The 14,689-nt window shown below is 40.1% G+C and overlaps 1 protein-coding gene across 6 annotated transcripts in view; it reads left to right on the top strand.

The window, feature by feature from the left end:
* Positions 1–14,689, top strand: part of LOC130356074 (uncharacterized) — a 100,040-nt gene that overhangs the window by 75,434 nt on the left and 9,917 nt on the right. For 5 of the 6 annotated variants that reach the window (XM_056557109.1, XM_056557106.1, XM_056557107.1 and 2 more), the window contains 5 exons: positions 6,506–6,529; positions 7,477–7,503; positions 8,638–8,667; positions 11,037–11,135; positions 11,879–12,020. In XM_056557109.1, coding sequence (XP_056413084.1) covers positions 6,506–6,529; positions 7,477–7,503; positions 8,638–8,667; positions 11,037–11,135; positions 11,879–12,020 — 322 coding nt within the window. Of the gene's footprint in view, positions 1–2,774; positions 3,057–6,505; positions 6,530–7,476; positions 7,504–8,637; positions 8,668–11,036; positions 11,136–11,878; positions 12,021–14,689 lie in introns of those variants that run through there. The other variant, XM_056557111.1, reaches the window with a different exon arrangement.

The following is a 14,689-nucleotide window of genomic DNA, read 5'->3' as shown; positions in this document are numbered from 1 at the left end:
GAGAAATTGGGTTACAAATTTTGGGGGGTATTTTCTGCTATTACCCTTTTTAAAAATGTAAAATTTTTGGGAAAACAAGCATTTTAGGTTAAAAATATATATATTTTTTTACATATGCAAAAGTCGTGAAACACCTGTAGGGTATTAAGGTTCAAATTACCCCTTGTTACGTTCCTCGAGGGGTCTAGTTTCCAAAATGGTATGCCATGTGGGGTTTTTTTTGCTGTCCTGGCACCATAGGAGCTTCCTAAATGCGGCATGCCCCCAGAGCAAAATTTGCTTTCAAAAAGCCAAATGTGACTCCTCTTCTGAGACCTGTAGTGCGCCAGCAGAGCACTTTTCACCCCCATATGGGGTGTTTTCTGAATCGGGAGAAATTGGGCTTCAAATTTTGGGGGGTATTTTCTGCTATTACCCTCTTTAAAATTGTAAACATTTTGGGAAACCAAGCATTTTAGGTAAAAAAATATATATATTTTTTTACATATGCAAAAGTCGTCAAACACCTGTAGGGTATTAAGGTTCATTTTACCCCTTGTTACGTTCCCCGAGGGGTCTAGTTTCCAAAATGGTATGCCATGTGTTTTTTTTTTTTGCTGTTCTGGCACCATAGGGGCTTCCTAAATGCGGCATGCCCCCAGAGCAACATTTGCTTTCAAAAAGCCAAATGTGACTCCTTCTCTTCTGAGACCTGTAGTGCACCAGCAGAGCACTTTTTACCCCCATATGGGTTTTTTCTGAATCAGGAGAAATTGGGCTTCAAATTTTGGGGGGTATTTTCTGCTATTACCCTTTTTAAAAATGTAACATTTTTGGGAAACCAAGCATTTTAGGTAAAAAAAAAAAAATTTTTATTTACATATGCAAAAGTCGTGAATCACCTGTGGGGTATTAAGGTTCACATTACCCCTTGTTACGTTCCCCGAGGGGTCTAGTTTCCAAAATGGTATGCCATGTGTTTTTTTTTTTTTGCTGTTCTGGCACCATAGGGGCTTCCTAAATTCGGCATGCCCCCAGAGCAACATTTGCTTTCAAAAAGCCAAATGTGACTCCTTCTCTTCTGAGACCTGTAGTGAACCAGCAGAGCACTTTTTACCCCCATATGGGTTTTTTCTGAATCAGGAGAAATTGGGCTTCAAATTTTGGGGGGTATTTTCTGCTATTACCCTTTTTAAAAATGTAACATTTTTGGGAAACCAAGCATTTTAGGTAAAAAAAAAATTTTTTTTATTTACATATGCAAAAGTCGTGAATCACCTGTGGGGTATTAAGGTTCACATTACCCCTTGTTACGTTCCCCCAGGGGTCTAGTTTCCAAAATGGTATGCCATGTGGGTTTTTTTTGCTGTCCTGGCACCATAGGAGCTTCCTAAATTCGGCATGCCCTCAGAGCAAAATTTGCTTTCAAAAAGCCAAATGTGACTCCTCTTCTGAGACCTGTAGTGCGCCAGCAGAGCACTTTTCACCCCCATATGGGGTGTTTTCTGAATCGGGAGAAATTGGGCTTCAAATTTTGGGGGGTATTTTCTGCTATTACCCTCTTTAAAATTGTAAACATTTTGGGAAACCAAGCATTTTAGGTAAAAAAATATATATTTTTTTACATATGCAAAAGTCGTGAAACACCTGTAGGGTATTAAGGTTCACATTACCCCTTGTTACGTTCCCCCAGGGGTCTAGTTTCCAAAATGGTATGCCATGTGTTTTTTTTGCTGTACTGGCACCATAGGGGCTTCCTAAAGGTGACATGCCCCCCAAAAACCATTTGTCGCTCCTTCCCTTCTGAGCCCTCTACTGCGCCCGCCGAACAATTAACATAGACATATGAGGTATGTGCTTACTCGAGAGAAATTGGGTTTCAAATACAAGTAAAAATATTCTCCTTTTTACCCCTTGCAAAAATTCAAAAATTGGTTCTACAAGAACATGCGAGTGTAAAAAATGAAGATTTAGAATTTTCTCCTTCACTTTGCTGCTATTCCTGTGAAACACCTAAAGGGTTAATACACTTACTGAATGTCATTTTGAATACTTTGGGGGTGTAGTTTTTATAATGGGGTCTTTTATGGGGTATTTCTAATATGAAGACTCTTCAAATCCACTTCAACTGGTCCCTGAAAAATAGTGAGTTTGAAAATTTTGTGAAAAATTTCAAAATTGCTGCTGAACTTTGAAGCCCTCTGGTGTCTTCCATAAGTAAAAACTCATAAATTTTATGATGCAAACATAAAGTAGACATATTGTATATGTGAACCCAAAAAAAATATATTTTGAATATCCATTTTCCTTACAAGCAGAGAGCTTCAAAGTTTTCAAAATTTTCATTTTTTTCATCAAATTTGGGGATTTTTCACCAAGAAAGGATGTAAGTTACCATAAAATTTTACCACTAAGTTAAAGTAGAATATGTCACGAAAAAACAATCTCAGAATCAGAATGATAACTAAAAGCATTCCAGAGTTATTAATGTTTAAAGTGACAGTGGTCAGAATTGCAAAAAACGCTCCGGTCCTTAAGGTGTAAAATGGCCTGGTCCTTAAGGGGTTAAAGGAAGACTCTCACCAGCAGATAGACAGGCATCACACATCTCACCATTCTGAGACTCAGGTAAAGGTTGTTCACAATCCTGGCACAATCTTTGTCTTGTTTTAGACTTCTCTTTTGTATGGCTTCACATCTGTAAGAATGACAAAGCATACAAACTAAGTAGTAATCCAAACAAACCACAGAGAAATAAACATCTAGGAGTGAAAACCACTGTGTTTACCTTACAGGCAACCAGATCCGTCTTCTCCCGCACAGCGCCATGACTGCGCTACTTGCCAGCACTAAATGCTCCTCAGGAAGCCCTGCCCCCAAGCGCGGTGTGTGGCCGCACTGTAATGGCGCAGAGAAAAATGAGAAACACCACGTCTGTCTTCACTTCCGCCCACCAAATGCCAGCCAGGCGTCAGCGGAAGTTAGGCAGTTAGATGACCAGAGATGAGAGCGGCTCAGTAAGCGGGAAAAGAAAAAAAAAAGCCAGAAATTCAGAGAATCCCTCTGACGTAACAGAGGTATCTGTACAGAGAATTTCAAACTAGTCAGAGATACCCCTCTGCTAAGACAGATAACGCTGTTGAAATTAGATCTACCCCTCTGATACAATTGAAATAATAAACCATGGCTGTATTCATGAAGAAAAAAACTAAGGGACATCTCTTCTAGAGATCTAAATATACTTATCTATCCAGGAGGGCGATCTGCAGGTGAACCTCACCTGCTGGAGTCAAGGTCAATAAAAAACACAAGGAGTAGATGGATAGGGGAATGTTTATAGTTGGACGTCACCATAGTTACATAGTTACATAGTTAGTACGGTCGAAAAAAGACATATGTCCATCAAGTTCAACCAGGGAATTAAGGGGTAGGGGTGTGGCGCGATGTTGGGGAAGGGATGGGATTTTATATTTCTTCATAAGCATTAATGTTATTTTGTTCCATGAATGTATCTAATCCTGTTTTAAAGCTGTTAATTGTTCCTGCTGTGACCAGTTCCTGAGGTAGACCGTTCCATAAATTCACAGTCCTCACGGTAAAGAAGGCGTGTCGCCCCTTGAGACTAAACTTTTTCTTCTCCAGACGGAGGGAGTGCCCCCTCGTCCTTTGGGGGGGTTTAACCTGGAACAGTTTTTCTCCATATTTTTTGTATGGGCCATTAATATACTTATATACGTTTATCATATCCCCCCTTAAACGTCTCTTCTCAAGACTAAATAATTGTAACTCCTTTAATCGCTCCTCATAGCTAAGATGTTCCATGCCCCATATTAGTTTAGTCGCGCGTCTCTGCACCCTTTCCAACTCCGCAGTGTCCCTTTTATGGACAGGTGCCCAAAACTGAACATCACATTCCAGGTGAGGCCGTACCAATGCTTTATAAAGGGGGAGTATTATGTCCCTGTCCCTTGAGTCCATGCCTCTTTTGATACATGACAATATCCTGCCGGCTTTGGAAGCAGCAGCCTGACATTGCATGCTATTCTGTAGTCTGTGATCTACAAGTACACCCAGATCCTTCTCTACCAGTGACTCTGACAGTTTAATCCCCCCTAAGACATACGATGCATGCAGGTTATTAGTACCCAGATGCATAACTTTACATTTATCCACATTGAACCTCATTTGCCAAGTGGATGCCCAGACACTTAGTCTATCCAAGTCATCTTGTAACTTATGCACATCCTCTATAGACTGTACCGTGCTACAAAGCTTGGTGTCATCTGCAAAGATAGAAACAGAGCTGTTAATACCATCCTCTATATCATTGATAAATAAATTAAACAACAGCGGGCCCAGTACTGAACCTTGGGGTACACCACTAATAACCGGGGACCAATCAGAGTACGAATCATTGACCACCACTCTCTGGGTACGATCCATGAGCCAGTGTTCAATCCAGTTACAAACTAAAATTTCCAAACCCAAAGACCTTAACTTACCTGTCAGACGTCTGTGAGGGACAGTATCAAACGCTTTAGCAAAATCCAGAAACACTATATCCACAGCCATTCCTCTGTCAAGGCTTCTACTCACCTCTTCATAAAAGCAAATTAGATTGGTTTGACAACTTCTATCCTTAGTAAACCCATGCTGGCTATCACTTATAATACAATTATCCCCTATGTATTCCTGTATGTAATCCCTTATAAGTCCTTCAAACTATTTACCCACAATGCACGTTAAACTTACCGGTCTATAGTTTCCTGGGGAAGACCTAGAGCCCTTTTTGAAGATTGGCACCACATTCGCCTTGCGCCAGTCCCTTGGCACAATACCAGACACCAGAGAATCTCTAAATATCATGAACAGGGGTACAGATATTACTGAACTTACCTCTCTAAGAACTCTTGGGTGTAGTCCATCCGGCCCTGGGGATTTGCTTACATTTATATCACTTAACTTACCTTGTACCATCTCTACATTAAGCCAGTTCAGTACATTACATGATGTGTTACCAGCACTGACCTGGCCAATGTCAGCTCCTTTTTCCATAGTGTATACAGAACTAAAGAACCCATTCAGTAGCTCCGCTTTCTCTTGATCGCCTGTGACAACCTCCCCATTATCATTATTAATAGTGTTGCTCGCGAATATTCGCAATTCGAATATTATTCGCGAATATCGCATATTCGCGAATTCGCGAATTTCGCGAATATAGCGCTATATATTCGTAATTACGAATATTCTTTTTTTTTTTTTTTTTTTTTTTTTTTTCACAGTACACATCACAGTGATCACCCCTCTCTGCTTCCAGCTTGTGTGGTGTAAAGACTTGTGTGGTGTAAAGAAGGCTGTAATACTACTGTGTGAGACTGGCGTGCGAAAATTCGCATATGCGAAAATTAACATATGCTAATTTTCGCATATGCGAATTTCCGCATACACTAATTTTCGTATGCGCGTATTTTCGCATACGCGAAAATAAAACGAGAATATAACGAATATGCGAATATTCGCGAATATATGACGAATATTCGTCCATATATTCGCGAATATTCGCGAATTCTAATATGGCCTATGCCGCTCAACACTAATTATTAAGGGGTCCTACATGCTCTGTCCTTGGTTTTTTTGCATTTATATATCTAAAAAAATATTTAGAATTAGTTTTGCTTTCTTTGGCCACCTGTCTCTCGTTTTGAATTTTTGCTGTTTTTATTACATTTTTACAGATTTTATTAAGCTCTTTGTACTGTTTAAATGTTATCGCTGACCCATCAGATTTGTATTTTTTGAAGGCTATTTTTTTGTTGTTTCTTGTTCTTTTAACATCATGTGTCAGCCATGTAGGATTTAGTTTTAATCGTTTATATTTGTTCCCCTTTGGTACATATTTAGCTGTATAGTTAGTAGCTCCACTAACAAATAGTTTTTAGTATTCGAGGAGGGCGGTCCTAGGTCCAAGGGCGATATAACCCATCTGCGCTGCCTTGGGACAACGAGGAAAGCTCCAGATATGGCTGCTGGAATACATCTATGCTGATCCTTATCCACTCTCATAATGTGCATGTGGAGAGGGAAGTAAAAGGCCTTATAGTGTACTATTTATAGGGGAACTGTTTTCCCATTCCTTCTATGCTAAGCGTGGGGACATAGGGGGAGATTTATCAAAACCTGTGTAAAGGAAAAGTTGCTCAATTGCCCATAGCAACCAATCAGATCGCTTCTTTAATTTTGAGGAGGCCATGTTAAAAATGAAAGAAGCGAGCTGATTGGTTGCTATGGGCAACTGGGCAACTTTTCCTCTGCACAGGTTTTGATAAATCTCCCCAATACAGTATAACAATAGAGGATGTGTAAAAGCTGGGACCCCCACCAGTGCCCACAAACAGTTCCTAACAAAGGAACAGTGAGATGACTACACATGAATTAGGCAGAATATTCATTGTTATAGATAATCATAATCCTATTTGACTTCTAAAGCTCCCTGCTACACTAATGTTACTTTTGTCTTTTCTGTCAGGAGCCCACTGATGGAAATGTGATGGTAAGTACACTACTATTAGAGTAGCTGAAATATGTCGGTGTTGTTCTTCTGTGTGTGTGTGGAGGTCTGTATAATGTAAATGCTACAATGGCACTCAGACAGGTGTGAAAACAAAAGACCTATACAAGCAAACCTATACTCACCTTCCTTGCTCCCCACTCCGCAGCACTTTTGGGGTCAAGTTAGCCCTGGAATACCCCTTTAAAGGAGATATATTAGGTAAAACTCATAAAAGGCCTTATAGTGTACAATAAAATGGAAAAACCTTTTTTCATTATGTTTCTTCTACATTAGGACATATGTGGAAAGCCTTGTGGGGATGTAGGGTAGAAGGGGTGTTGCGGTTCTATATGATAAAGGGCGCTGTTAACCCTTGTCACTCGTGACGCCAGGGTGAGGGTTAAACTCTGTAGTGATGCTGGGCCTATCGCCACCCTACCCAAGAGCAATAGGTGAGTGTAGAATAAATAGATGGTCCACAGCAGGAACTTAACTTAAAACTTGCAGGAACTTTACTGAAGATTTTCTGTATATGAAGTATTGGTAACAGTCCAGAAAACAGAGTCTATATAGACAGCACAGCAGTTCACATGTCCAAAACCACCAAAGGTCCTTTAGCAAAAACCATAGAGTTCTGCAACCCGGTCACATGACCAGTAGGTCCTGCAACGCTAAAACAGTGAGTAATACCATATACATTTATTTAGATAGATAATATTTACAAATATTAAGTGACTAAGGGGTGACTAGGGGTTAAATGAGGAAAGCGAACCCCGACAGTCCTAAAAGTGAGAACCCACTCTACTAACCTGGTTTGATCATACATTACACAGCCACCCATTGATCTCTGTCACCACCATGTAATAGTACCTTTTTTCTGTAGGCCCCCTATTATAGATACATTTCAGTTACACCAATGTTATTTTTCTTTTCTTTCTGTTTTTTAGGGATCATCTACTGATACCATTATGACAGTAAGTACACTACCTGTTAGAGCTCCAGATATTAATGCTGGATTACTTCTATGCTGATTTTCATACAAACTCATAATGTGCATGTGGACGGGGATGGTAAAAGACCTTATGGTGCACTTTTAATGGGGGAACTGTTTTTCTATTCCTTCTATGCTAAGACAAAAGTGTGAGGACATACAGTAACAGTGCAATGACAGTATAAAAGTAGAGGATATGTGGAAGTTGGGACCCCATCCAGTGCCCACATCAAACAGTTTCTAACAAAGGAACAGTGAGATGACACATGCATATGTGGTGACAAAAAGGTGCTAGCAATACCTTATCACTTTGTGACGCCAGGGCACTGTTAGCCTATACATGGTCCAAGGTTGGAGACAGCTTCTCCTGGGCCAGACACAGGGAGTAAAGGAACACACCTACGTCAGGTTATGGATAACTATCTTTACTGAGCAGGGTGCAGATGGTATTACACACAGTCAGTATGGTGCAGAGTGGAGAGGATGCAGTGTAACCCTATGGGATCCCTGTTGCCTCAGTGGGGCCTATAGTGCTTCTCACCCAATAGTACTGACTTCATTTGGAGATTGAAGATTGTTCCAGGTAGCTAGGGCTCTGTCAAGGTCCTGTAGTTTTCTCCATCAGGGCATGAACTTCCTTCCTGATCTTTGCAGAATGACTGGATAGTACTTGGAATGATGAATTTGTTCCGGGCTTCTCCACACACCTCACACCTTTACCACACAGGTGCTTAGACTACACTGGGGTAACTCCTCCCCCCACTACACTACATGGTCAAGAATTCAGGGATTCCCACTGGGCATACAGGGTCACATGGGCTTGAACTGCTCCTATCTTAAAGGTATAAAACACACATGAATACACATATAGAAATAACATATAACATAATGCTTGTGAAATATATTAAACCTCTGGTAAAGTGCTTGAACATAATAGAAACAATAAACAGTCTCTCAGTGGGCCCAACACCTGTGCCGCAGGCCTGCCCGAGGAAGTCCGAAGCCACAGGACAGCCTTTGGTGCTGGGACACCACACATAGGTATTAGATAATCATAATCCTATTTGACCTCTATTGCTCCCTGCTACAGTAATATTATTTGTCTCTTCTCTTTCAGGAATCCGCTGATATTAATGGCACTATGACAGTAAGTACATCTCTATTAGAGTGGTTGGAATACATCTTTGTTGTTCTTTATCCAACCAACCCTATAAAGTGTGTAAAGGTAGAGGAAGGCCCTTCTAATTTAAATACTGTTCTACAATGGTGCTCCGGCAAGTGTATAAAAAAACAAGACTTTTCTTCCCACTGCACAGAACTTTTAGGGTCAGAGTTGGCATGTGGAACTGCCAACTCAGCCAATCAGTGGCAGAGGTAGGACACAAACTATTAGGATCACTTATTTTTAGCACCTTTGTATGCACCATTGTTAACAAAGAGCCCCTGGAATACCCCTTTAAAGGAGACCTATTAGGGTAAAAATCATGAAAGGCCTTACAGTGGGGAAAAAAATGTCATTATGTTTCTTTTATGTTGAAACATAAGTGAGGACCACTAAACTGGTTTGACTGTGTATAACTAGTGTTGAGCGGCATAGGCCATATTCGAATTCGCGAATATTCGTGAATATATGGACGAATATTCCTCATATTCGCGAATATTCGCATATTCGTAATATTCTCGTTTTATTTTCGCATATGCTAATATTCGTGTGTGCGAAAATTAGCATATGCAAAAATTTGCATATACAAAAATTAGCATAACCAAAAAATCGCATATGCGAAAGTTAGCGCATGCAAATTTTCGCATATGCGAAAATTCGCACACCAGTCTCACACAGTAGTATTAGAGCCTTCTTACACCACATAAGCTGGAAGCAGAGAGGGGTGATCACTGTGATGTGTACTATGAAAAAAAAAACAGAATATTCGTAATTACGAATATATAGCGCTATATTCGCGAATTCGCGAATATGCGATATTCGCGAATAAAATTCAAATTGCGAATATTCGCGAGCAACACTATGTATAACGCAGTATCCCATTGATCCCAGTGAGCACCAGGTTAAGATTATCATGATCCTTTTTGAACTGTATAACTCCCTTTGACAGTAATGTTATCTCTGTCTTCTTTATCAGGACATTACTTATGCCAATATCACAGTAAGTTTACAAATTATCAGAAGTCCAGACATGTCTGCTTGCATACGTTGCGTTTATAAAGTTTGTGGAAAGAAGGTCTTTCTACCTTTATGTTCACAAGTATTGTGTATGCTGTGGATTTCATGCTGCAGATTTTTACTGGAAAATCAAAGATAAATTCACAGCATGAAATCCATCCCCAAAAGGAGAGCTACTAGAACATTTGATAAAAGGCCTAATAGTTAGGGATCGACTGATATCGAGTTTATAGGGCCGATACCGATTATCTGTGGAGGTTAGGGCCGATAGGCGATTACTTATACCGATATTCCGGTATAAGTTATCGGCTATTTATCTCCCCCCCCCGCGACACCGCTGCAGATCATTGATCCTATCACCGCCACCGCACCCCCCACTGCACCGCCCCGGCCCCATTGCCTCCCCCATCCCCGGTTTTATAATTACCTGTTCCCGGGGTCCACGCTACATCTGGCTCCGGTGGCGTCCTCCTGAGCTGTCACTGTGCGCACTGACGGTGACGTCACGTTGAGGACGTCACTTGTCATTGCGCAGCAAACAGCGTAACACAGTACGCAGCAAAAGCCAGAAGCAGCGTGGACCCTGGGGCGGTGGGGGGTGCAGGGCGCTGTGGTGGAGGTATGGCGCGGTGCGGTGGTGGGGGGGCCAGTCGTGGAACGGTGGGTGGTGCGGTGCGGGGGTGGGGCATTATCGGATTATCGGCAAGGTAATTGCCGATAGCGATAACGCACAAAATCGTGAATATCGGCCGATAATATCGGCCAAACCGATAATCGATCGATCCCTATATGTGGAAACAGTGTATTATTATAATTATTATTATTATTATTATTATTATTAATAATAATAGCAATATTTTCCTTCTATGTTAAGACATTAGCGTGAGCTAACTGCTCACTCATCAGGAAAGGGACCAGTCAGTGACTGACAGCTTCTGATGGATTGAGTCCCCGGTTGTGGTGAATCGGCCTACTCTTCTGTGTCCTGAAAGGCTTCTGGCCAATTCAGAATGGCTGGAAAGTATGCCATGTTTTTCCTGTATTACATATACAGGACATATATGTTCATTTAAAGGAATGTTGTATTTCTCAGTATAAGAGATCAGCACAAATGAGCAGCAGCAATGTCGTTATCAGTCATGTGGTCAAACATGGAGGACACATCCAAAATCCTCCATGTTTGACCACATGAAATCATCAATTATTAGACCATTCACAGAAAAGTAACTTATCTAAATAGTATATTTTTTATACTGTTACTGCTGAACTGTATGTATGTTTGTTTTGTCGTCATATAACCGGTTAACAATTGTTATCTGTTATCAATGTTTTCACAGGAAACTTGTCACCTTTTTAACTGCATGGGAGACCACTGTTACACGAACGAATCACTAAATAAAGATTCTAAGAATGTCACATGTTCTACGTACTGTGCGGTAAGTGTCCTCTTTATCCAGAGGCCTAGATGAAAAAATGGTCACACCGTATGGAACATTAATGTCAGCTTTAATTAGCACCATCTCTGTATCTGTAAGATTCCATATTAAAGAAATGATACTGAGAATGTTTGGAAAAAATAAAAATAAAATAAACCTTCACATTGTACAGTCCTATATCTTATTAGACACAATTTTGTTTGGTGGAAAAAAATATATATACATAAAGATATGTTCTTATTAGATACACATTTCTAATACCAAGCAACCCCTTTTTAATAACAATCTCTGGACCTAAAGGTTCAAATCCGTGAGTAATGACCTTTATTTTAAGATAATATTCATGCTGAAATATACAGTTTCTACATGTTTTCTTCTGTTTATGCTACTAGTAATTAATAATATTGTCAGTCCTGTCTTCATAAATGTTTATGTGACAAAATCGGGGTCAAGTCCAGGAAAAAAAAGTGTGGGAACTCACCCCAGATTTCCACTCAAGGGCTGGTCCTGCAGGACTCCTGCTAATAGGAATGGTGTTCCTGCTGTGGAAAAAATGTGGGAACTCCGTTCTCATGCGTTCCTGCAGGACTTGAGCCCTGGACAAAATGATCTATAAAATTACATTTTTTTTTTTAATTCTGAAAGTTACATTCTGTTGCTTTATAACTACCTGGTATTTATTGATAGCTGACTGTGGGGTTCAAAGAGTTTCTTATCATAGTTTTTTTTTCTTCTCATTCCAGTTGTTTCGGCACAACAGTTCCTATTTTGCATCTATGTGTGATCCTCACTGCCGACATCACCTGTGTAATGATTCAGCACAAGATAATTGTACTATACGCTGCTGCACTGCATTGGGATGCTCAGTTGACAATGGGAATGAGGGTAAGAGGAATAGTATATAAAACAACAGATAAAAAATACAAACAATAGAAATAAAAAATAAAAATAGAAAGATTCGTAGAAGAGACAAGTGTGTAAATAGGGGAGAACACCACAGTCCAAAAGAAGACATAACTGTAATGAGATGAGAACTGTAATGTATAGCTGAAGCCCTGGGCCATTACATTTAACAACATTCAAGACATCAAATAGACAACACCTTAAGTCATATTGGCTTAAAAATGTGTCTACTCTTAAACAATAACAAACATCCACTTAATCCTTTTTATTGGTCCTATCTGTGTTTTAGTCCCACATTGGTTAGTGGTGAATTGACAAATAATTTGCCTGAAAACAAAACTGTCTGGATTTGCCCTTCACAACCAACCACAGCTCAGCTTTAATTTTACCAAAGCTATCTGATCTATAAAAGCTGAGCTGTGATTGGTTGCTATGGGCACACTGATAAATTTAGGCTGTATTTAAATATATGCTGCTCAATGTGTTCATAGTTCAAGTTGCTCCAAATGTTCCAAAAATTGTGCATTTTCCATTTTTCATTGACCTTAATTAGGAATGTTTAAATAAAACATCTCTGACAAAAACAATGTAAAAAAAGTAACATGTGACCTTTAAGTTCTGTCTGGAAGCTCACATTAAAATCAATGGGAGAATGAACAGAATGCCTGAAAAAACACATCAAAATCAGCGTGGAATTTGTTCAGCAGTTTTCAAACAAAATGACTGATGAGCTTCAAGCAAAATGAGTGATTCGGTTCTTAGTGCACATTTTCATCAAATTGTGTAAATCCACCTGATACAAGAAGATAACCTCATACAGATGAGTCCCCGCAATAGATTACCTTTCTAGGGTATAGGCTTACTTAATGAACATAGTTTAGTTAGGAATCAGCTCTATTACGCTTCTATTTAAAAACAGTATTGGACTTTTGGTCTAAAAAAAAATGTTTTATCCGATCTGTAAACATTACCCCATTTGTTTGTGATCAATACCACCATAAAATGACTGAATAAGGGTACGTTTTCTGCGAGCGGAGATTCCCTCAGGCGGCTGCCGCCAAAAATACTTCGGCGCTAGGACCTTGGGGCACTGCGCCGTCACCATTGACGGCTATGCATTATTCACGGAATTCCGTGCAAAGAATGAACACGTTCTTTCTTTTCGCGGAACAATTTCAGTGGTGGACAATTGTCCGCCGCTAAAATTCCGCAGTGTGAACGGGTCTCGCGGAAGACCCATTCATACTTATGGTACAGTTCACTGCACAGGATTCTACTCGCGGAATTCTACTCAAGGAATTCCGCATTGGGAACGTACCCTAAAACTGAGAAAAATATGGGAGAGGTCGCTCAAACCACAAGAGTAAGTTGAAAAGGTAAAAATGCCAGATGAGTACGAGTAGGTAAAGACGCGTATCGCGTGCGACCTGCAGAGAAAATGTATAGAAGCAAGGGGGGGACACTTTCCTCAAATCTGGTCTCTTATAAGCTCATAAATGGGAGCATGTATGGTGGTTAGTAGTGTGTGCACAGTTGGATAACAGAAATGTAAGATACAGTATATATAAAAGATTTTGTTTATTAATATACAATATGGCATCTGTCTGCAGGGCCATATATAATTATCGGTGTGCTCCTCCTGTGCGCGCACAATAGTTTTCTTACAGCAGGCCAGAGTTTCACCCCCATCAAAAGGGCGCTATAGGCAGATGCCTAGTTTGCCTATAGGAGGCTCCGACCCTGTGCCCATCTAGTTAAAAGGACTAAGGGGGAGATTCATCAAAAGCTGTGCTGAGGAAAACTTTCCCAGTTGCCCATAGCAACCAATCAGATCGCTTCTTTCATTTTTAAGAAGACCAGTGAAAATTGAAAGAAGCAATCTAATTGGTTGCTATGGGCAACTGGGAAAGTTTTCCTCTGCACAGGTTTTGATAAATCTCCCCCATTATGCTGCCTAACTCTTTTGTCTGGCTGTGGCTTACCCCTCCCCATTTACAAGACATGGACATCTGGCCAGGTCGAATGTATAATGTGAGGGACAGAGAGAGAGAACTGTTGGCCAGATAAACATGATCAGCTGACAGTTATTGAATATTGATGGTCACTTTATGTGTGCAGTCATACAATGCAAGTGAGTACAAAGATAAAAATACAATGTAAAAAGTGTATTTTAACCTTATTTACTGATGATTTTAATTGAGGGGGGGGTGACAGGGTCTCCTTAACGATGTACAACTTATACCATCATGGATAACCCCAATGTATAAAGCTATTGTCAGCTGAATGCCAAAAGCCAAAAAGCTTCTACTTATAATACCAACTGTGACACTAAAATCCTTTCCCCCAAATCAAATACCCTCAGCATCAATGATTTTTGGTGGAGGCTACATACCGCAAATAAGTTTCTTATTTTGGAACCACTTACATACAGTGGGGCAAAAAAGTATTTAGTCAGTCACCAATTGTGCAAGTTCTCCCACTTAAATTTTCATCATAGGTATACCTCATCTATTAGAGACATAATGAGAGAAAAAAATCCATGGAATCACATTGTCTGATTTTTAAAGAATTTATTTCCAAATTATGGTGGAAAATAAGTATTTGGTCACCTATAAACAAGCAAGATTTCTGGCTCTCTCAGACCTGTAACT

This window comes from Hyla sarda, chromosome 2, assembly GCF_029499605.1.
Source record: "Hyla sarda isolate aHylSar1 chromosome 2, aHylSar1.hap1, whole genome shotgun sequence".
NCBI classification, from domain to species: domain Eukaryota; kingdom Metazoa; phylum Chordata; class Amphibia; order Anura; family Hylidae; genus Hyla; species Hyla sarda.
Note: the sequence above shows the minus strand (reverse complement) of the source record. Positions and strands in the feature narration are given on the sequence as shown.